Below are 21050 nucleotides of genomic sequence, written 5' to 3' on the forward strand. Positions count from 1 at the left end.
TTACCATGTGAGGTTTCTTTTTGTCACATCCCTTAAGAAAGTGTCTCATTGTACTTTATTTTCCTGAAATTGTTCTGTCTTTTTATATTCCTCACTTTGATACACCAGGCCTGATATTTAGTTGTTACTTCATTAGATGTTATAGTACTTCCACAAATTAAAGAGTTTTTCTGTAGCATGTTCTCAGTGTCAGTATAGAAGAATCACTAATTATTTCCAAGTTTCCTGCTGACCTTTAAATATCACTTCTAAACTAGACTCCAGGAATTTTGAAGGCATTAATACCATCTCTTATGGTGACAAATAGTACTGAATTTTTTCTCCACTCTGCTTCCTTCCCTATCTTTGCACTCATACTCTTAGTGAATTTTTTTTTTAAAGATGGGGTCTCGCTCTGTTTACCCAGGATAGAGTGCAGTGGTGCCATCATAACTCATAGCAGACTCCACCTACCGGTCTCAAAGGATCCTTCCATTTTAGCCCCCTGAGCAGCTGGGACTGCAGGCCTGCTCCACCACACCTGGTTAATTTTTAAATTTTTTTGTAGAAACAGTGTATTAGTCCATTTTCATGCTGCTGATAAAGACATACCCAAGACTGGGCAATTTACAAAAGAAAGAGGTTTAATGGACTTACAGTTCCACGTGACTGGGGACATGGCAGAAGGTGAAAGGCACGTCTCATATGGCAGCAGACAAGAGAAGAGAGCTTTTGCAGTGGAACTCCCCTTTTTAAAACCATCAGATCTCATGAGACTTATTCACTATCACCAGAACAGCACAGGAAAAACCCGCCCCATGATTCAATTACCTCCTACCAGGTCCCTCCCACAACACGTGGGAATTCAAGATGAGATTTGGGTGGGGACACAGCCAAACTATATCAAATAGGATCTCACTGTGTTGCCCAGTCTGGTCTTGATCTCCTCGGTTCAAGCAATCCTCCCACCTTGGCCTCCCAACATGCTGGGATTATAAGCATGAGTCACCATGCCCAGCCACTCTTAGTGATTTTAAAACCCAATTTAATAACTCGTTTTTAGAGAATTACCACTTGGTTGTTTAATTGAAACATTACAGGCTGGGTGTGGTGGCCCATGCCTGTAATCCCAGCACTTTGGGAGGCTGAGGCAGACAGATCACTTGAGGCCAGGAGTTCGAGACCAGGAGTTCGAGGCCAGCATGTTGAAACCCCGTCTCTACTAAAAATACAAAAATTAGCCGGGTGTGGTGGCAGGCGCCTGTAGTCCCAGCTACTCAGGAGGCTGAGGCAGGAGAATCGCTTGAACCTAGGAGGCGGAGGTTGCAGTGAGCAGAGATCGCTCCATTGCACTCCAGCCTGGGCGACGAGCGAAACTCCGTCTCAAAAAAAAAAAAAAGAAAAGAAAAGAAAAGAAACATTATAGTTTTGTCAGATTTTGGGCTTAATTTTGTAAGCCCAAATCCTTTCTGGAGATAATGGACAGCAGATTTAAAATAAATTGAATTATTAATATTATCTAGAATTGAAGTAATAGTACATTAACATTATCTAGACTCTAAGTAATAGTACTTAGATTACTCTTTTTTAACCAAATTATTGAGATATGATTGACATACAAAAAGCTGTACATATTTAATGTATACACCTTGATTAATTTGCAGGTAAGTATATTCCTGTGAAACTATTACCACAATCATAGAAGTGAATATATTCATCACTTTCAAAAGTTTCCCCCCTTTCTATTTTTTTGTGATAAGAACATTTAACACAGGGCCTCCCTCCATCGCCCAGACTGGAGTGTGCCATCAAACCTGGCTAATTTTTATTTTTTATAGAGACCGAGTCTTGAACAACTGATCTCAAGTGATCCTCCCACCTCAGCCTCCCAAGTGCTGGGATGATAGGCTTGAACCATGGTGCCTGGCCCGCAGTTTCTCCTTCTCCTTCTTCTCCTCCTTCTCCTCCTTCTCCTCCTTCTTCTCCTCCTTCTTCTTCTCCTTCTCCTTCTTCTTCTCCTTCTCCTTCTCCTTCTCCTTCTTCTTCTCCTCCTTCTCCTCCTCCTCTCTTCTCCTTCTCCCTTCTCCTCCCTTCTTTCTTCTTCTTCTTCCTCCTCCTCCTCCTCCTCCTCCTTTCTTTTTTCTTTTTTTTTATTTTGAAACAGAGTCTCACTCTATTGCTCAGGCTGGAGTACAATGGCACAATCTCAGCCCACTGCAACCTCCGCCTCCTGGGTTTAAGTGATTCTCCTGCGTCAGCCTCCTGAGTAGCTGGGATTACAGGTGTGCGCCACCATACTCAGCTAATTTTTGTATTTTTAGTTGAGACTGGGTTTCACTGTGTTGGCCAGGCTGGTCTCGAACTCCTGACCTCAGGTGACCTGCCCACCTCGACCTCCCGAAGTGCTGAAATTACAGATGTGAGCCACTGCACCTGGCCGAGATTTTTTAAAAGTTCCTCAGGTCATTCCAATGTGCAGCAAAGTTTGAGACCCATTGCTATATCCCTTTACATAGAGGGATGAGAGTCTTTAAACAAAAGTGTTTGGAGTTTGTACTTATTCCCGCATTGAACTTTATTTCTTGTCTTTCTGTTGTTACTTAAGCTGTTGTTATAGAAAACCGGAGCTTGAGTTTCTGAAAAATACTGATGGGCTACTTCTTGTTAGATAAAAAGGAGTTCATAAATTAGTGCAAATATCTTAGGACCTTTTTAGGACTTGGTGTAGGATGGAAGAGGTAAAAGGTAAGAAGATACTCTGTAGAAGTTAGTCTTACTTATTACCATAGAATTGAATCTTTTCCTGGCTTCTGAAATTCTTAGGCAAAAATCTCTGCTTATTCCTTGTTTTTTTTTTTCTCTTTTTAAAATAAGTAAATTGATAACACAAGCATTATCTCTGTGGCTGACAGTTCTTTGACTTGATGAGCCATTTTTCCTTCTAAATGAGTTGAACCTGTAAGGTCATCTTGGCTGTTATCTTTATAAATGGCAGAGTTCTAATTTGCATATTTGAATATGTTTAGTGTTTTCAGATGAAGTGAGAATAAGGGCATTGTTTTAAAGTTCATTCTTTTATATTCTGTTTGTCATTTGAAATTTTAAAAGGTTAAGGAATTAGTAACACTGACCTTTTCAAGATTTAAGCTTCTTTGAATAGTAATACTTGAAATGGAACTAGTCAGTGAAGGTTAATAACTAAAACAAAATCCTTTGTCGTAACTTATTAGTCTGAGGAAACCATATTTTGAGAACGATACACATTTCTGTTGATATAGTTGTTAAAGTATTGAGTATACTCCAGAAGTGATATTTTTTATTTTGTTGAATATCTAATTTGGGAAGTACGTTTAATCTCATACTTTCTTTTTGCTATTATATTCTTCTTTCCCTCCTAGTGGCAGCATGGAACCTGCATTTCATAGAGGAGATCTTCTATTTCTAACAAATCGAGTTGAAGATCCCATACGAGTGGGAGAAATTGTTGTTTTTAGGATAGAAGGAAGAGAGATTCCTATAGTTCACCGAGTCTTGAAGATTCATGAAAAGTATGTGCAAAGTATATCATTTTTGTTTCTAACTGCTTTTGTTTAAGTGTTTGTGGTATTTAGTTTTGATAGCCTGAAGACTATGAAAGAGTGAGGAACCTCTAGGCCCTCTTCCAGTCCATTTGAAAGTTTAGTGAACATTTTGAAAACTGTAAATAATTATTTATTGGTTCATATTTTTCCCTGAAGGTTTTTCCTGGTTCCCTTTTACTTCCCAACCTGTCAGTGACTCTGTATATAATTCCAAAAAACCATGACATAAAGATAGATCCTAAATATAATCTTCTGGTTGGGCACAGTGACTCATGCCTACAATCCCAGTACTTTGGGAGGCCAAGGTGAGAGAATGGCTTGAGCCCAGGAGTTTGAGATCAGCCTGGGCAACATGGTGAGATTCCTTCTCTGATAAAACAAAACAAAACAAAAAAGGCCAGGCACGGTAGCTGACGCCTGTAATCCCCGCACTTTGGGAGGCCGAGGTGGGTGGATCACCTGAGGTGAGGAGTTTGAAACCAGCCTGGCTAACATGGTGAAACCCTGTCTCTACTAAAATATAAAAATTAGCCAGACTCTGTCTCAATAAATAAATAAATAAATAAATAGCTGGGCGTAGTGGCATGTGCCTGTAGTCCCAGTTAATTGGAGGACTGAGGTGGGAGAATTGTGTGAGTCCAGGAGTTTGAGGCTGCAGTAAGTCGTGTTTGTGCCACTGCACTCCACCCTGTCTCATAAAAGAAAACAAAGAAATGAAAGAAGAGGGAGGCATTCTGGATGACACACAGACGAGAAGTGAAAGAGTAGGCATGATTTAGGTTCTTTTTTTTTTTTTTTTTTTTTGAGGCAGTTTCCCTCTGTTACCCAGGCTGGAATGCAATGGTGCTATCTCGGCTCACTGCAACCTCTGCCTCCTGGGCTCAAGCGATTCTCGTGCCTCAGCCTCCTGAGTAGCTGGGATTACAGGCATGTGCCACCATGCCCAGCTCATTTTTGTATTTTTAGTAGAGACAGGGTTTCACCATGTTGGCCAGGCTGGTCTCAAACCCCTGGCCTCAAGTGATCCACCTGCCTTGGCCTCCCAAAGTGCTGGGATTACAGGCATGAGCCACTGCACCTGGTGGATTTTAGTTCTTGAATATGCAAAAGCTCTCTGTAAAAACTATCTTATTTTTACCACCCTATAAAATTGTTTTTTTTCCTCTGCTTAAAGAAGAAGGAACTGTCAACCATTGGTTTTTGAAATTCCTGTAAACATTCTAGTTTAGAAGAGTTCTTTCTTCATTGGTGAAATAAAGATGTGACAGCTTTTTTTTTTTTAATAAAATCCGATGTCAGTATGTATGTGAAAATACTATAATTTAAAGTGACATTATATTATTGACTGAGAAGGAATAACTTAAATTTTTAGACATTTTTTGGGGGCCAGGAGCGGTGGCTTGTGCCTGTAATCCCAGCACTTAGGGAGGCTGAGGCGGGCAGATCACCTGAGGTCAGGAGTTCAAGACCTGCCTGGCCAAAATGGTGAAACCCATCTCTACTAAAAGTACAAAAATTAGCCAGGCGTGGTGGTGGGCACCTGTAATCCCAGCTACTCAGGAGGCTGAGGCGGGAGAATCACTTGAACCTGGGAGGCTAAGGTTGCAGTGAGTTGAGATCACGCCACTGCATTCTAACCTGAGTGACAGAGTGAGACTCCATCTCAAAAAAAAAAAAAGAAATTTATTTTGGAATTATAGAGGTTTATTCAGTGCAGACAGTGTTTTCCAGATTCTCAAAGTGGATTTGTGTTGTTCATTCTCAGCAATGCCTGTTATGAACAAAGCTGAACCAACTTTCCCCTAAATATATCAGAGAGAATCAAACTGAGCTCAGGCCTTGTTTAAGCTGGAGGAAAATTTCTCCATTTTTATTTATGATTATTTGAAATTGAGTGAGTTTGCCTGCGCGTGGTGACTCATGCCTGTAATCCCAGCCCTTTGGGAGGCTGAGGCGGGTGGAGTGCTTGAGCACAGGAGCACTAGACCAGCCTGGGCATCTAGACCAGATGGTGAAACCCTGTTTCTACAAATACAAAAAAAAAAATTAGTCAGGCACGGTGGTGTGCTCTTGTAGTCCCAGCTGCTCAGGAGGCTGAGGTAGGAGGATCACTTGAACCCAGGAGGTTGAGGCTGCAGTGAGCTGAGATCATGCCACTTTATTTTATCCTGGGCAACAGAGTGAGACTCTATCTCAAAAAAAGAAAAAAGAAAAAGAAATTGAATGAGTCATAGACTTCAGTTTAAAACTGTTTCTGGGCAGATTCATAGACAGATAATTTTTAATTGGAAAATCCTTAAATTTTTAAAATAATTGTGTAAGAATTCTGATGATTTTAAATATGGTACTTATAATCTGGGGTTTTTGGTGATTTATTTCAGACTCTTGAGATACCTTCAACTTGCAGGCCCGTGTAGATATTAATATTCAGAAAATTTCAATTTTCTTTTTTCTTTTGGGGAGACTGAAATACCTGGTCAGAGTTACCATTTGTGGTTTTTTTTTTTTTGAGACGGAGTCTCGCTCTTTCACCCAGGCTGGAGTGCATGGTGCGATTTTGGCTCACTGCAACATCTGCCTCCTGGGTTCAAGCAATTCTCCTGCCTCAGCCTCCTGAGTAGCTGGGACTACAGGCGCCTGCCACCATGCCCAGCTAATTTTTGTATTTTTAGTTGAGGCAGGGTTTCACCATGCTGGCCAGACTGGTCTTGAACTCCTGACCTCAAATGATTCACCCACCTATGCCTCCCAAAGTGCTGGGATTACAGGCGTGAGCCACCACACCCAGCCCCATTTGGTTTAATAGTATTAATGTTGCTCTTAAATATGGGGACAAATAATATTCAAAATGTATGTAGTTAGTAAGTTCATCCTATAGGAGGTGTATTAGTCTGTTCTCATGCTGCTAATAAAGACATACCTGACACTGGGTAATTTATAAAGGAAAGAGGTTTAATGGACTCACAGTTCCACATGGCTGGGGAGGCCTCACAATCAGAAGGCAAAGAAGAAGCAAAGGCATGTCTACATGTCGGCAGGCAAGATAGCATGTGCAAGGGAACTCCCATTTATAAAACCACCAGATCTCATGAGACTTACTCACTATCACGAGAACAGCTTGGGAAAGACCTGCCCCCATGACTCAATTACCTCCCACTGGGTCCCTCCCATGACACATGGTAATTATGGGAACTCCAGTTCAAGATGAGATTTGGGTAGGGACACAGCCAAACCATATCAGGAAATATTATAATTGGATGATATTGAACACTGGCATGTGATTACGTATTTGGAAAGAGAAATTTTACCATTGGGTGACTTAATCCTTAGCTTTGCTTTTCCCATGCAGATGGATACATTATTCTGTACCCATTTAGCTTTTGGGGTCTTATTTTTTCTCATCTATAAAGTGGTATTTCCTTCTTCCTAATTTCACAGTATTGCGATGGGTGAATTAAATTCTAAACTCTTTGATATCCCTAGAAGTAGATAATATTAAATATTTGGTCCTTGTTCCAGCAAGGGAAAAATCCTATGTAAATATACCTTCACTCAGTATTTTGAGCCTATGACTTGTGAAATGCTGGAGTAGGACTTAATATGTCTAGTAAGATCAGGTGCAGTGGGTCACGCCTGTAATCCCAGCACTTTGGGAGGCCGAGGAGGGCAGATCACCTGAGGTCAGGAGTTCCAGACCAGCCTGACCAACATGGTGAAACCCTGTCTCTACTAATAATATAAAAATTAACTGGCTGTGGTGGTGCACGCCTTTAATCCCCACTGCTCGGGAGGCAGAGGTTGCAGTGAGCCCAAGATTGCGTCGTTGCATTCCAGCCTGGGTGACAAGAGTGAAACTCCATCTCAAAAAAATAAAAAATAAGTCTAATAAGAGCTGGTTGCCACCAGAGAATATTTGTGTCACCACTAAGTAGATGAAGAATATCTATGCTTTTTAAAAAAAGCTATAGTGGTGTCTCCTGATTACATCCCAGAAGGGGAAATTGGGTGTGTTAATATATTTGTTTGTTTGTTTTGCCAGCAAATCAAGTCTTTGGGAGTAGTCCATATCTCTCTAGCACCCTTTCCTTTTTCTGGGGAGTTCCCCATTTCCTGGGTTTTATCTCCTCATATCTGATTTGCCTTTTCTGCATGTGTGGAGTTGGTATTGTTTTCTGGGTTGAATTCACTTTTCCTTCCTGCTGCTCCTGACTTTCACTCTTGCAGTGAGCCCCAGCTAGCACCTGTCCTCTTTTACCCTTCAGAATTTTTCCTTTATTCACTTACTGAATTGTCAGCTACAGATTATTTTTCTCTCTATATTTGCATTTTTTTCTAACTGGAATCTTATTTTTAATGTGACTGTTTGCACTTAACCATCTTTGGTGTTTGCAACACCTCCCAAATTAGTTTCCTCTGCAGATTTAACATCTAGTGAGCCAGTTTCTGACTTAGAATGTAAGTGGATATTAGCCTATAGAAACCTGAAGCTAATTTTCTTCTTTCTACTTCAGTGGTCAATCCAAATGCACTTGAATTAATTTTCAGCTAGGCTTTATCAACTGTAAAATATACTTTGCTTTCAATTAAATTTTAAAATTACTAGAAACTTCATGGTTCTTTAGTAGAATTAAACTAATAATTTTCTGATCAAGCAAATGCTATTCCTGGCCAGGCACAGTGGTTCATGCCAGTAATCCCAGCACTTTGGGAGGCCGAGGTGGGCAGATCACGAGGTCAGGAGTTTGAGACCAGCCTGGCCAACATGGTGAAACTCTGTCTCTACGAAAAATACAAAAAATTAGCTGGGTGTGGTGGCGGGCACCTGTAATCCTGGCTACTTGGGAGGCTGAGGCAGGAGAATCGCTTGAACCCACGAGGCGGAGGTTGCAGTGAGCCGAGATCACGCCATTGTACTCCAGCCTGGGCAATAGTGTGAGACTCTGTCTCAAAACAAAACAAAACAAAAAAACAAAATACTGTTCCTGTAAACCGTGGCATATCTGAAGAATTGAAGTATTTCTTCTTTTAAAGCTAACATTTTTTCCTAATATAAAAGTAACTCATGTTTGTTGGAGAAAAAAGAAGATAAAGCTAATCTAAAGAAAGCCATAGATAGCCACTGTTGATCCACTGATCTGTTTATACATTGGTCTGTATTATTTTAGATCTTGTCTAATACCTTTTTTTTTTTTTGCTTTTATTTTCTGAATTTGGGGAGTTTCTGACATGCACAGAAGAGTATAAGGAACCCCCGTGTATCTATCATCACTGTCCCAGTGATGATTAATATATAGTCAATTCTGCTCCTTCTCTACTCCCACCTCTTTCCCCTCCTGTGTTATTATTATTTGTTATTTGAGACAGTGTCTCACTGTCTCCAAGGCTAGAGTGCAGTGATGTGATCACAGCTCACTGCAGCCTCAGCCTCCCCAGGCTCAGGTGATCCTCTCACTTCAGCTGGGACCACAAGTGCACACCATCATGCTCGGCTAACTTTTTTGTATTTTTTGCTTTGCCATGTTGCCCAGGTTGGTCTTGAATTCCTGGGTTCAAGTGATCCACCCACCTTGGCCTCTCAGAGTGCTAGGATTATAGGAGAGAGCCACTGCACCTGGCCAAACAATTCTTTAGTATCATCAAGTTTTTGATATTTGTTCAAATCCCCAATTGTGTCATAACTTTCTGGATCCAGATAAAGTCCTCAGCTGCAATTAGTTGATGTGGCTTTATAGTCTCCTGTTTTTTTTGGTTTTTTGTTTGGCATGGAGTCTCGCTCTGTTTCCCAGGCTTGAGTGCAGTGGCGTGATCTTAGCTCACTGCAACCTCCGCCTCCCGGGTCAAGCTATTCTCCTGCCTCAGCCTCCCGAGTAACTGGGACTACAGGCGCCCACCACCACGCCCAGCTAATTTTTGTATTTTTAGTAGAGACAGGGTTTCACCATGTTGGCCAGGCTGGTCTTGAACTCCTGACCTCAGGTGATCCACCCGCCTCAGCCTCCCAAAGTGCTGGGATTACAGGCGTGAGCCACTGAGCCTGGCTGGCTGTTGTTTAATCTGTAGGTCACTTCCCGAACTCTCTTTGTTCCTTGCAAGTCATTAGTTGGAGAAACTGGGTTATTCTGTAGCTTCCCATAGTCTGTATCTTGCCAATTATATCCTGTGAGTAGTTTATTGTGTTCCTTTGCTCTTTGTGTTTCCAGAAAATTGGTAATATGCATATATTTTAATATAAAAATGAGATTGTACTGAACATGCTATTTTGTATTCTTCACTTAATAACATTTGTGCAATCTTGTCATTAAATATTCTTCTATACTATTATTTTAATGCTTACATAATATTTGACCTCCTTAATATTGGATCTTTAGTTTGCTTTTAGTCGTTTATAAACAACACAGCTATTAACATTCTTATAGCTCCATAAATCATTATTTCAGCACTAGAATGGTGATAAGATAGCCCAATGCCACAAACATTTTTGGTTAACAAGAACAGATTTTGTGCTTTAAATGCCATGAAGGTATTTGATGACTTGGGTTTCCTCTACTCTTTTAAGGCAAAATGGGCATATCAAGTTTTTGACCAAAGGAGATAATAATGCAGTTGATGACCGAGGCCTCTATAAACAAGGACAACATTGGCTAGAGAAAAAAGATGTTGTGGGGAGAGCCAGGGGGTAAGTATAGAGGGGAGCATCTCAAACTTTTTATATCACTTGAAGTGTGGCCCTCTCAATCATATATTATTTGATCATACACAGTTGAATATGGAGATTTGGTTCTGGTTCCACCAAATCACCCTTGTGTCCTTTGAAAATTTTGCTTCTTAAAAAGTGTCTAAAATTTCAGGTATACTACTCCAGAGGTGAGGAACTGGGGTGCAATAAAAGAATAGAATACTAGTGATGAGATGGTGAATTGGATGTGATAATTTTAAAAAATGTGTTTACTTATTTGGTTCACTCAAGAAATATTGGGCACCTTCCATGTGCTCTTATGTCCATACTATGCTAGGCTCTGGGGGTCTAGAGCACTATTAATCCTGCCTCATGAATCATACATTTTTTTTTTTTCTCATTTTTTGAGATTTTTTTTTTCTTATTTTTTGAGTCTTGTTCTGTCACCCAGGCTGGAGTGCAATGGCGCGATTCAGCTCACTGCAACCTCCACCTGCTGGGTTCAAGCGATTCTCCTGCCTCAGCCTCCCGAGTAGCTGGGATTACAGGCACCCGCCACCATGCCTGGCTAATTTTTGTATTTTTTAGTAGAGATGGGGTTTCACCACAAACTTATATTTCTTAAGAAGTACTAAGTCAACAACTCAAAGTGTTCATCCAAATTAGTTTTATCATGTTAATTTAATCCATAATATTTCTAGTCTTGGAATTGATGAGGTCAAATGAAATTAAAAAGTTATATTAAGCCTGTTTGTTTCAGATTTTATCAGGAGAACAGTTCAGTGGAGGACAGGAATTGTAAGTTGTTGGTATTAAGGAAGTATGGCATTGTTGCTCCCTTAATGTTATTAATAGTATTAACAATAACTCACGTTTATTAGGGCTTATTGTGTACCAGAGACTCATTCTAAGTGCTTTACAAGTATTACCACATTTTAACCTCAGAACAACCCTAATATTCCCATTCTACAGATGAGGAAACGTAAATGAGGTAGGTTATGTATCTAAGATTACACTGATGATCCTAAGTGGCTGGCTGCATAGTCCACCTTAACCATCATACAAAAATTACTAGCATAACATTTCTGAAATGGATGGTTGCTAATTCTCACTGGTTAGATGCCACATGGCACTTTTGCCACTGTCAGAACCTCTGCTCCTTTTGACCTAGAACAGACTGTATGGATATAGAGTTATTACACCAGTAAACAGGCCTGAGAAACGCAGTTCCCACAGAGAAGGAAGTATGAGTTGCTAAGTGAAAGCTTCCTCAGTTACAGCATGAGAGATGCTCAGTTTGGGGCCAAAGAGATCAGATCAGAACAGGTATCATTGTGCTTTGCCTTCTGCAGAGCTGTTGTTTTTTTAATATGTCCCCACTTTAAAGAACTTTTCCTTTGATGGAGCTAAAAATACTTTTATAATCCAAATTAGGTCATCAGTGCTTCTGAGAAATACTAGTCCCCATCTTCCTCAGTTCCCAAGATGCTGCTAATGTGGTTATTTAAACTCACCAATCTCTTTGAGTCTTTTTGTTTTTCCTCAGATTATAAATGTACAGATTCATGTAGAAACATAAAGGAAATATCAATAATCAAAAAGCAAAGTCACTTCTTATCTCCTTTTTCTTGATCTCCATAAATATTTATTAACTTTTTGGTTTGCATTGTATTAGCCTTTATGTGTAGAGATAAAAATATTAATATGTACTTTTTTTTTGCCTTTTTTTTTTTTTTGAGACCAGAGTCTTGCTCTGTCACCCAGGCTAGAGTGTGGGTGGCATGGTCTCAGCTCACTGCAACCTCTGCCTCCTGGGTTTAAAAGATTCTCGTGCCCCAGCCTCCCAAGTAGCTGGGATTACAGGTGTGTGCCACCACGCCCAGCTAATTTTTTATATTTTTAGTAGAGACGGGGTCTCGATTTGTTGGCCAGACTGTCTCAAACTCCCAACTTCAAGTGATCCGCCTATCTTGGCCTCTCAAAGTGCTGAGATTACAGGCATGAATTGTGGACCCAGCCCTAGTATGTACATATTTATACAAATATAAATGCATTTTGTGTATGAAAGGAGAGTGGTCACACTGTCTTATAACCCTTTTTTACCCAAAAAATCACTACATATTTACAAATCACTGTATTTACCATCATATCATCATTTTCAAAGCTGTATGCTATTCCACTGTATGGAAAGGCCATATACTGTATCCTATGGATATGTAGATAGATTTTATTCAGTCAGTCTCCTGTTGTTAGGTATTCTGATTATTTCCAGCTTTTTTATTGTGAACAATGTTATGATAAACATCCTTGTTACATGTATCTCAGCATTTCTGCCCAACCATTCTTCAGAATAAATTCCTAGAAGTGGAATTACTGGGTGAAGCATACTCATATGTTAAGGTTTTTGACAAATTTTGCCAAGCCTGTTTCATTTATGCTCCTGCCAGTACAACTGAGTGTTCCTTTATCTGAGTCTTCTTTTTTTTTTTTCTTCTTCTTTTTTTTGAGGCAGAGTCTTGCTCTTTTGCCCAGGCTGGAAAGTCTTGCTCTGTTGCCCAGGCTGGAGTGCAGTGGAGCAATCTTCAGCTCACTGCAACCTCTGCCTGTCAGGTTCAAATGATTCTCATGTCTCAGCCACCCAAGTAGCTGGGATTACAGGTGCATGCCGCAACTCCTGGCTAATTTTTTATATTTTTAGTAGAGATGGGTTTTCGCCATGTTGGCCAGGCTGGTCTGGAACCCCTGGCTTCAAGTGACCTGCCTGCCTTAGTCTCCTAAAGTGCTGGGACCATGGGCATGAGCCACCACACCAAGCCTGGGTCTCGATTCTTAAGTGTTCATTACAGCTCTGTCTACTCACTCTGGCCCATTGGTTGGGTAAAAGATGTACCATCCTACGAAAGGTTAGGGGAGATATGCTTTCACTCAAGGAACTTGTCTTCTGGACAATTTTTGAAAAAATTCTGGCCGGGCACAGTGGCTCATGCCTGTAATCCCAGCACTTTGGGAGGCTGAGGCAGGCGAATCACTAGGTCAGGAGATCGAGACCATCCTGGCTAACACGATGAAATCCTGTCTCTACTAAAAATACAAAAAAAATTAGCCAGGCATGGTGGCAGGCACCTGTAGTTCCAGTGACTCTGGAGGCTAAGGCAGGAGAATGGCGTGAACCCAGGAGGCGGAGCTTACAGTGAGCCAAGATCGCGCCACTGCACTCCAGCCTGGGTGACAGAGCGGGACTCCGTCAAGAAAAAAATTCCACACTATTTAATGCTATTTTTTAAATCCCAACATTGAAAATATAGACCATTTTGTAGCTTTTACTTAAAAAATGTAATAGTCTGGTACTCTCTGCATTAAGGAAGTTTCTGTAGGAAAAAAAAAAAAAAAGACATGAACAGCAGGAGCACAGAATCTTAACTATATAAATTTACTTTCCATTGATTGTACCTCTACTGAGCTTGACACGTAATGGAACGTAACACTTTCTTTTGTGGAAATTGTGTTTATAAAACACTAAACTGGTATTTCAAAGCCAGGCTGTACCCAAATCTTGAGAATAGAACTTTTCCACAGGCAAGTCTGTTACTGTAGTACATATGTCTTCATGCTTTTTTTTTCTTGAGACAGCGTCTCACTCTTAACACCCAGGCTGGAATGCAGTGGCACAATCGTGGCTCACTGCAACCTCTACCTCCCAGGCCCAAGCAATCCTCCCACCTCAGCCTTCTCAGTAGCTAGGATCACAGGTGCATGCCATCACACCTGGCTAATTTTTTAAATTTTTGTAGAGATTGGTTCTCCCTGTGTTGCCCAAGTTGGTCTTGAACTCCTGGGCTCAAGCAGTCCTCCCACCTTGGCCTCCCAAAGTCCTGGGGTTACAGGTGTGAGCCACTGTGCCTGGCCTCCTTTATGCTTTTTTTTTTTTTGAGACTGAGTTTTGCTCTTGTTGCCCAGGATGGAGTGTGATGGCGTAATCTTGGCTCACTGCAACCTCTGCCTCCCAGGTTCAAGGGATTATCCTGCCTCAGCCTCCCGAGTAGCTGGGATTACAGGTGTGTGCCGCCACGCCCACCTAATTTTTTGTATTTTTAGTAGAAACAGCTAATTTTTTGTATTTTTAGTTTCACCATGTTAGCCAGGCGGTCTCGAACTCCTGACCTCAAGTGATCTGCCCGCCTTGACCTCCCAAAGTGCTGGGATTACAGGTGTGAGCCACTGCACCCCACCTCCTTTATGCATTTAAAAAAATTTTTTTTGTTGTTTTTTTGTTTGTTTGTTTGTTTTTTGAGACAGAGTTTCACTCTTGTTGCCCAGGCTGGAGTGTAACAGTGTGATCTCAGCTCACTGCAACCTCCACCTCCTAGGTTCAAACAATTCTCCTGCCTCAGCTTCCCGATTAGCTGGGATTACAGGTATGTGCCACCATGCTCAGCTAATTTTTTGTATTTTTAGTAGAGATGGGGTTTCACCATGTTGGCCAGGCTGGTCTCTCTCTTTTTTTTTTTAACAGCTGCACGCTAAAAAAATTTTATGTTGAGTCCTAAGGCTCTAAATTAAAATAATTTTAAAAATTTTTTATTGAGATATAATTCACGTATATTAGAATGTAAAATTCACCATCTTAAAGACTACAATTCAGTGGGTTTCAGTATATTCACAAGATTGTGCAGCCATCACCACTATCGAATTCCAGAACATTTCTGTCACCCCAAAAATAAAACTTTGTACTCATTAGCAGTCACTCCCCATCCTCTACTTCCTGTAGCCCCTGACAGCCACTAATCTGCTTCCTGTCTTTGTGCATTTGCCTATTCTGGACTTTTTATATAAGCAGAATCATATAATATGTAGTCTTTTGTGTCCAGCTTCTTTTCACGTAGCATAATGTTTTTAAGGCTTATTCATGTTGTAGCACATAATAAAAACAATTTTAGAAAATGAAACTAATACTGAACCAATTAAGTATTAATAGAGGTGATTTCTTTCTAAACTCAGGAAGTTGAAAAATTCAAGAGCATCCATTAGTCAACAAGGAGCAGAAAGCAGCAGGAGAAAAGGGTGAAAGATTGGCAGAGGATTGGGGAACAGAAATGTTGACAATGGAAAGAAGAATTAAAAAAATATAAGGAAGGAGTAGAGTAATTGAGCTCTCTGTTAACTGAAATCAGTTTTATGGATAATACTTTTTGAATGTACTTCTTACTTGAAACAAGTCATTCTAGAAACAAGATGATCCTTTTCTGGTCGTTGCATATTCTCTTACTCTCTCATTTAGTTGGCTGCTGGATTCTAGACTTCCCAGATATAGACCCCTTTTGATATTTGACAGAATTGTGCTGGGGTCTCTTCTTAATTTTTGTGGCATCTTTTCTTTACTGTTTGTTTGGCCTTTTGTCTAATGATCTCTATGAGCATCAGGAGACAGTGCTTTCTTCTGAGGCTGCTTCCTCAGCAGTACCTGTGATCCCAAGAATTCCCAGGGAAATGTATTAACTATATGAAATGCATTTTGCCTTCTAGATATTAACTTGGCACAGGCTGGTGTTGGAGTTGGCTTTGTGGATGGCATTTATTTTACTTATTTTAAACCTCCTGCTTATTAGCAACTCTGCTTTAGCACATAAGTTTATCTGAGCAGAATAGACAAAAGCCTGCAAATAGTTTGAATTTAAGATGACTGATGATAGCAGCACTGTGCACTTGATTATCAACTCTGCTTATCTCTGTCCATGGAGGGTAACAGTGGCACAGACAATTAAACCTGTTGTTTGACTTTGGACGGCCTCATCATATTCTGGCATCCTTAGATCTTGCTTATATTACTCCTAAAGACCAAGTTACTTTCATTTCACTGATAGTGGGCAAAGAAAAACCAACCTTAAAAAAAAAGTTTCAGGTTGTGTGTGGTGGTTCATGCTTGTAATCTCAGCACTTTAACAGGCCAAGATGGGAGAACCGCTTGAGCCCAGGAGTTTGAGACCAGCCTGAGCAATGTAGTGAGATGCTGTCTCTACAAAAAATTTAAAAAATTAGCTAGGCATGGTAGTGTGCACTTGTAGTCCCAGCTACTTGGGAGACTCAGGTGGGAGGATTGCTTGAGCCCAGGAGTTCAAGGCTGTAGTGAGCTATGATCACACCACTGCATTCTAGCGTGGTAAGTAAGACCATGTCTCAAAAAAAAAAAAAAAAAAAAAAAAATTACATGGATCATTCACAAGCAGCCTATGTGGTTGCTGGGAGCCAAGGATGTGGTTCTTTGGGCATAGATATCATTGCATGGAGGTAACAGAGTCTCTGTGTATGAGAATGGCTGCTTATTGATCATCAGATCAGAATTGGCAGCTTAATGTCTTGGTAGAAATCACAGATGCTTTTATAGCTCTTAATCTGTACTTTACTGTGAGGCATTTGCCTTTATGTTCTTAAATTAGGTGATTTACTTTCACTGAAAGCTATTTCTTTTATGGAAGTGTTAAAAATGGGACAAAAGAAATAACAGTTACTGCACTAAAAAGGAAAAATTATATATATTATATATGTATATATATAATATATAAAAAATATAGAAAACCTCTGTCCATCCTCTTAGAGCTTAGCCATGCCGTTCTTTAACAACTGTTACTTTTAAGCTCTTGGAGATCCCAGGGGTTGAGATGAAAGCATGAACCCTAAGAAGGGATATTATTTGCCATCACACACCTATATGTGCATCTCACACTAAAATTGTGCTTCTTGAATTTTGATGTGCAGGAGCATCATTTGGGCCCCACCTTTCAGAAATTCCCTGACTTAGTCGATCTGGGAAAGATATAAGAATCTGTGTTTTTCGAGGTCAGGAGATCGAGACCATCCTGGCTAACACGGTGAAACCCCGTCTCTACTAAAAAATACAAAAAAACTAGCCGGGCGAGGTGGCGGGCGCCTGTAGTCCCAGCTACTCGGGAGGCTGAGGCAGGAGAATGGCGTAAACCCGGGAGGCGGAGCTTGCAGTGAGCTGAGATCCGGCCACTGCACTCCAGCCTGGGCGACAGAGCCAGACTCCGTCTCAAAAAAAAAAAAAAAAAAAAAAAAAAAAAAGAATCTGTGTTTTTGTGTTTTTTTTTTTTTTTTTGAGACAGATTGTCGCTCTGTCGCCAGGCTGGCGTGCAGTGGCGCAATCATGGCGCAGTGCAACCTCCACCTCCGGGGTTCAAGCGATTCTGCTGCCACAGCCTCCTGAGTAGCTAGGATTACAGGCATGCACCACCATGCCCAGCTAATTTTTATATTTTTAGTAGAGACAGGGTTTCACCATGTTGACCAGGATGGTCTTGATCTCCTGACCTCGTGATCTACCTGCCTCAGCCTCCCAAAGTTTTGGGATTACAGGCATGAGCCACTGTGCCCAGCCAAGAATCTGCATTTTTAACAAGCCATCAAGTGTTTGTGACAGAGGAGGTCTAGGCTTTAAGAAACACTAGTGGGAGTTTGGGGTTGGGGCAGGAGAGACAGGTCTCAGTGATCCTGCCAGAAGGGAGAGGAGCAGGGAGGGGTGAGGACAAGAGACAGAAGTGAGGGGAGTTCTTAAAGGGAAGTGAAATGTGTCCGAAACAAAATGTGTGTTCAGGTTTGCCTAAGGCTTTGATGGTGTAGATATTATGTGGGAGGTAATTTCTGTTTGTGCTGTGTTTGGCATGGTGCAAAGATTGTAGGTAGGTACCCTGAATAAAAGTATCTGGGCAATTTTAAAGTGTGCAAAGGTCAGCCTCCACTTCAGCTCAGCCTCCCTATGACAGGCTCTAGCTTAGTACAATATTGCCAGTCCGCTCTGGAGTCCAGCGATAGAAGAGGAGGATAAAGAAGAAAGTTTTACATTTGCTAACCACCTCTTCCACTCACATCGATAGTACCCTGCTAATTTTCTCTTTCTGCCCTGAATTCCTATGATGTCAAAGTAGTCTTTTGCATGGAGAGGAATTTAAGCCCTGGGAGAAAATAGGATTTCCCCAAGAGAGAGCAAAAAGAGGAGGCCCGGACATTCAGACATTCAATCAGGCAGGATATACTGGATATCTCCTATGTATAAGGTACTATGTTGGCCTTGAGGGTACAGGGGGAACAAGATAGGCATCATTGTTGCCCTTATAGAGCTTCTAGTTTAGCAGGGGAGACAGACATGTATAGAATCTGTCGTACAACTAATTATTTAATAAAAGTATAATTGTTATAAAGACCTCAAAGGAAATGTATCAGGTGTTGTAAGATCATGTAACAGGTGGTTTTGCTTAGTTGAGGAGAAAAACTTTAGGGGCATGAGGAATTAGAAAGAGCTAGTGAAAAGAAGGTGTAGCAACCAAAGAGGTAGGTGAAGAAACAAATTTGTGGTACATTAAGAAACCAAGAAGGAGGAATTTCCAGAGCATATTTGTGGTCATGAAAGTCAAATGGTGCCATGATGGAAAGGAATATGGGAGTTGAGACTGGTTTGCTACATATGGTGATGAAAACTGTTCTAGAAAAGTTTCAAGATTAATAGGACCAAACACAGATTACAGGTGGTTAACAAATGAGAAGGTGGTGAAATCCTAAGTACTATAATGAGCTCTTACACTCACTTTTTGGCCACTTAACATGAAGTACTTTGTAATATTCTGGCTGTGCTTGCTTTGTCTCCCTAGCTAGATTGACAGCTTCTTGAAGGTTATGATGATAAACCTAGCCCCTAGCACTATATCAACATGTAGCATTAGAGTCACCACCTGGAAATCTAAGACCTTGGATCTATCTGGTGCTGGTTCTGCCACACACAAGCCATGTACCTTGGGCATGATCATCTGTTTCCTCATCTCTAAAATGGTGATATTCTTAACTTTACTATCACTTGGGCTTTTGAAAGGATCAAATAGGGCAGTATATAGAAATGAACTTTGTGAATTGAAAATTAGTATTCTATAGAAGATATTGATAATATTCAGTGAATGACAACAGCTGCTTTACATCGGAAATTCTGTGATAATCAGTTTTTTGTTTGTTTTAGATTTGTTCCTTATATTGGAATTGTGACAATCCTCATGAATGACTATCCTAAATTTAAGGTAAGGGCCTGTATTATTTGTTTTATTAAAAATGTAATCTTTTGGGCCAGGTGCAGTGGCTCACGCCTGTAATCCCAGCATTCTGGGAGGCCAAGGTGAGTGGATCGCTTGAGCCCAGGAGTTCATGACCAGCCTGGGCAACATAGTGAAACCCCGTGTCTATTAAAAAAAAAAAAAAAAAAGTATTAGCCTGGGCGCAGTGGCTCACACCTGTAATCCCAGCACTTTGGGAGGCTGAGGCAGGCGGATCACCTGAGGTCAGGAGTTCGAGAACAGCCTGGTCAATATGGCAAAACCCTGTCTTTACTAAAAATACAAAAAAATTAGCCAGGTGTGGTGGTACATGCCTGTAATCCCAGCTCCTGGGGAGGCTGAGGCATGAGAATTGCTTGAATATGGCAGGTGGAGGTTGCTGCTGCACTCCAGCCTGGGTGACAAAGTGAGACTGTGTCTCAAAAAAAAAAAAAAAAAGAAAATTATTTAAAGAAATGTAATCTTTTGCTTAGTATTGAAAACTTTTAAATGGATTACAGCTAAAAGATGAAAGAATAATTGAGTAGTTTAGTAATATATTCACAAAGACCAGTTTATTAATTAACTCTAAGAACCCTTGAACTTTTCAATGCTTCTCTGACGTGTGGTTCTGTGTTTATTTTCTAGTATGCAGTGCTCTTTTTGCTGGGTTTATTCGTGCTGGTTCATCGTGAGTAAGAAACCTGCCTTGCTGTTCCTGGGAAGATGCCATACTTTTCGTTACTGGATGTTTGGAGTAGATACTGGTCTGTGATTGGTGGAATGGAGAACACACGTGTTGGTGCTTCTTGGTAGCACTGGTTTGCATTAGTTTATGTTTCCACACCAGAGTTTGTGTGGGCGGGCACATGTGCACCACAGAGTGCACTTGAGGGGACTTTCAGTCACAGGATTTCATAATTGTCATTGTCACACTTTCACATTTTTGTACATCAGTGAATTTTTTATATTAAAAGGTTGAGCCAAAGCCCCCAGTGTTTGTATTTTGAAGCCAAGCTTCACTTCTAAAGTGCCTACAGAGACTTGTAAATGAAAATGCAGCTCTGCATGAGTTTGAAACCGTCATACCTCCTTCTAATAGGAATGGCATATACTGAGGTGGTCGTAAGTCTTAACTTTTAAAATTTTAAATAAAAGACTTTGCACATTGAACCCCTTATCCCTGAATTGTGTTTGTTGGGAAAGCTTCTGAAATTTGCCTTCCTTGGCTGGTTCTTAGTACCCCTTGGGGGATATAAAGACTTAGTGTGAACAGTCCTTCAGCTAAGAAGGTTGCTCTGATACTAACAACTGGTTTTTTTTTTTTTCTGTTTTGCGTGTGTGTGTGTGTGTGTGTGTGTGTGTGTGTGTGAAGCAAAAGTAGCCACTGACATTCATAGGAAATCTCTTAGTCATAAAATTGATTCTTCCCATGACTCAGATGTGTATAAACCCAGTTAGTGTTGCTGAGATGTTCAGAAAATCTCACTTGGTTATAAAAAGTCATAACCCTTTCTACACTTGAGGTATTCTCAGCCCTTTCTACACCGTGGCAAGTGTGTGTTAGCATCTAGAGGCAGAGGAAAGGGCTGGAGGACAAGCATTCTGCTTGGTGTCTTTAAACTCTCATTTGTCTGAAGCTGTTCTCTCAAGTGCCTGACTTTGCATTTCTCTAATGCAGACTTAAAGCAGGCAGTTTAAAGTAGTGAGTGCACAACCCAATTG

General features: G+C 40.7%; 1 protein-coding gene across 7 annotated transcripts in view; it reads left to right on the top strand.

The window, feature by feature from the left end:
- Positions 1–20498, top strand: part of SEC11A (SEC11 homolog A, signal peptidase complex subunit) — a 45463-nt gene extending 24965 nt beyond the window's left edge. For 2 of the 7 annotated variants that reach the window (XM_025391453.1, XM_025391450.1), the window contains 4 exons: positions 3378–3527; positions 10117–10236; positions 19256–19313; positions 19974–20498. In XM_025391453.1, the coding sequence (XP_025247238.1) occupies positions 3378–3527; positions 10117–10236; positions 19256–19313; positions 19974–20024 (379 nt within the window). In that variant the 3' untranslated portion in view covers positions 20025–20498. Of the gene's footprint in view, positions 1–3377; positions 3528–10116; positions 10237–10996; positions 11035–11670; positions 11733–19255; positions 19314–19973 lie in introns of all 7 variants that reach the window. The other 5 variants (XR_003120441.1, XM_025391451.1, XM_025391449.1 and 2 more) reach the window with 5 other exon arrangements.
- The last annotated feature ends 552 nt before the right edge of the window (positions 20499–21050 follow it).

Source organism: Theropithecus gelada, chromosome 7b (assembly GCF_003255815.1).
Source record: "Theropithecus gelada isolate Dixy chromosome 7b, Tgel_1.0, whole genome shotgun sequence".
NCBI classification, from domain to species: domain Eukaryota; kingdom Metazoa; phylum Chordata; class Mammalia; order Primates; family Cercopithecidae; genus Theropithecus; species Theropithecus gelada.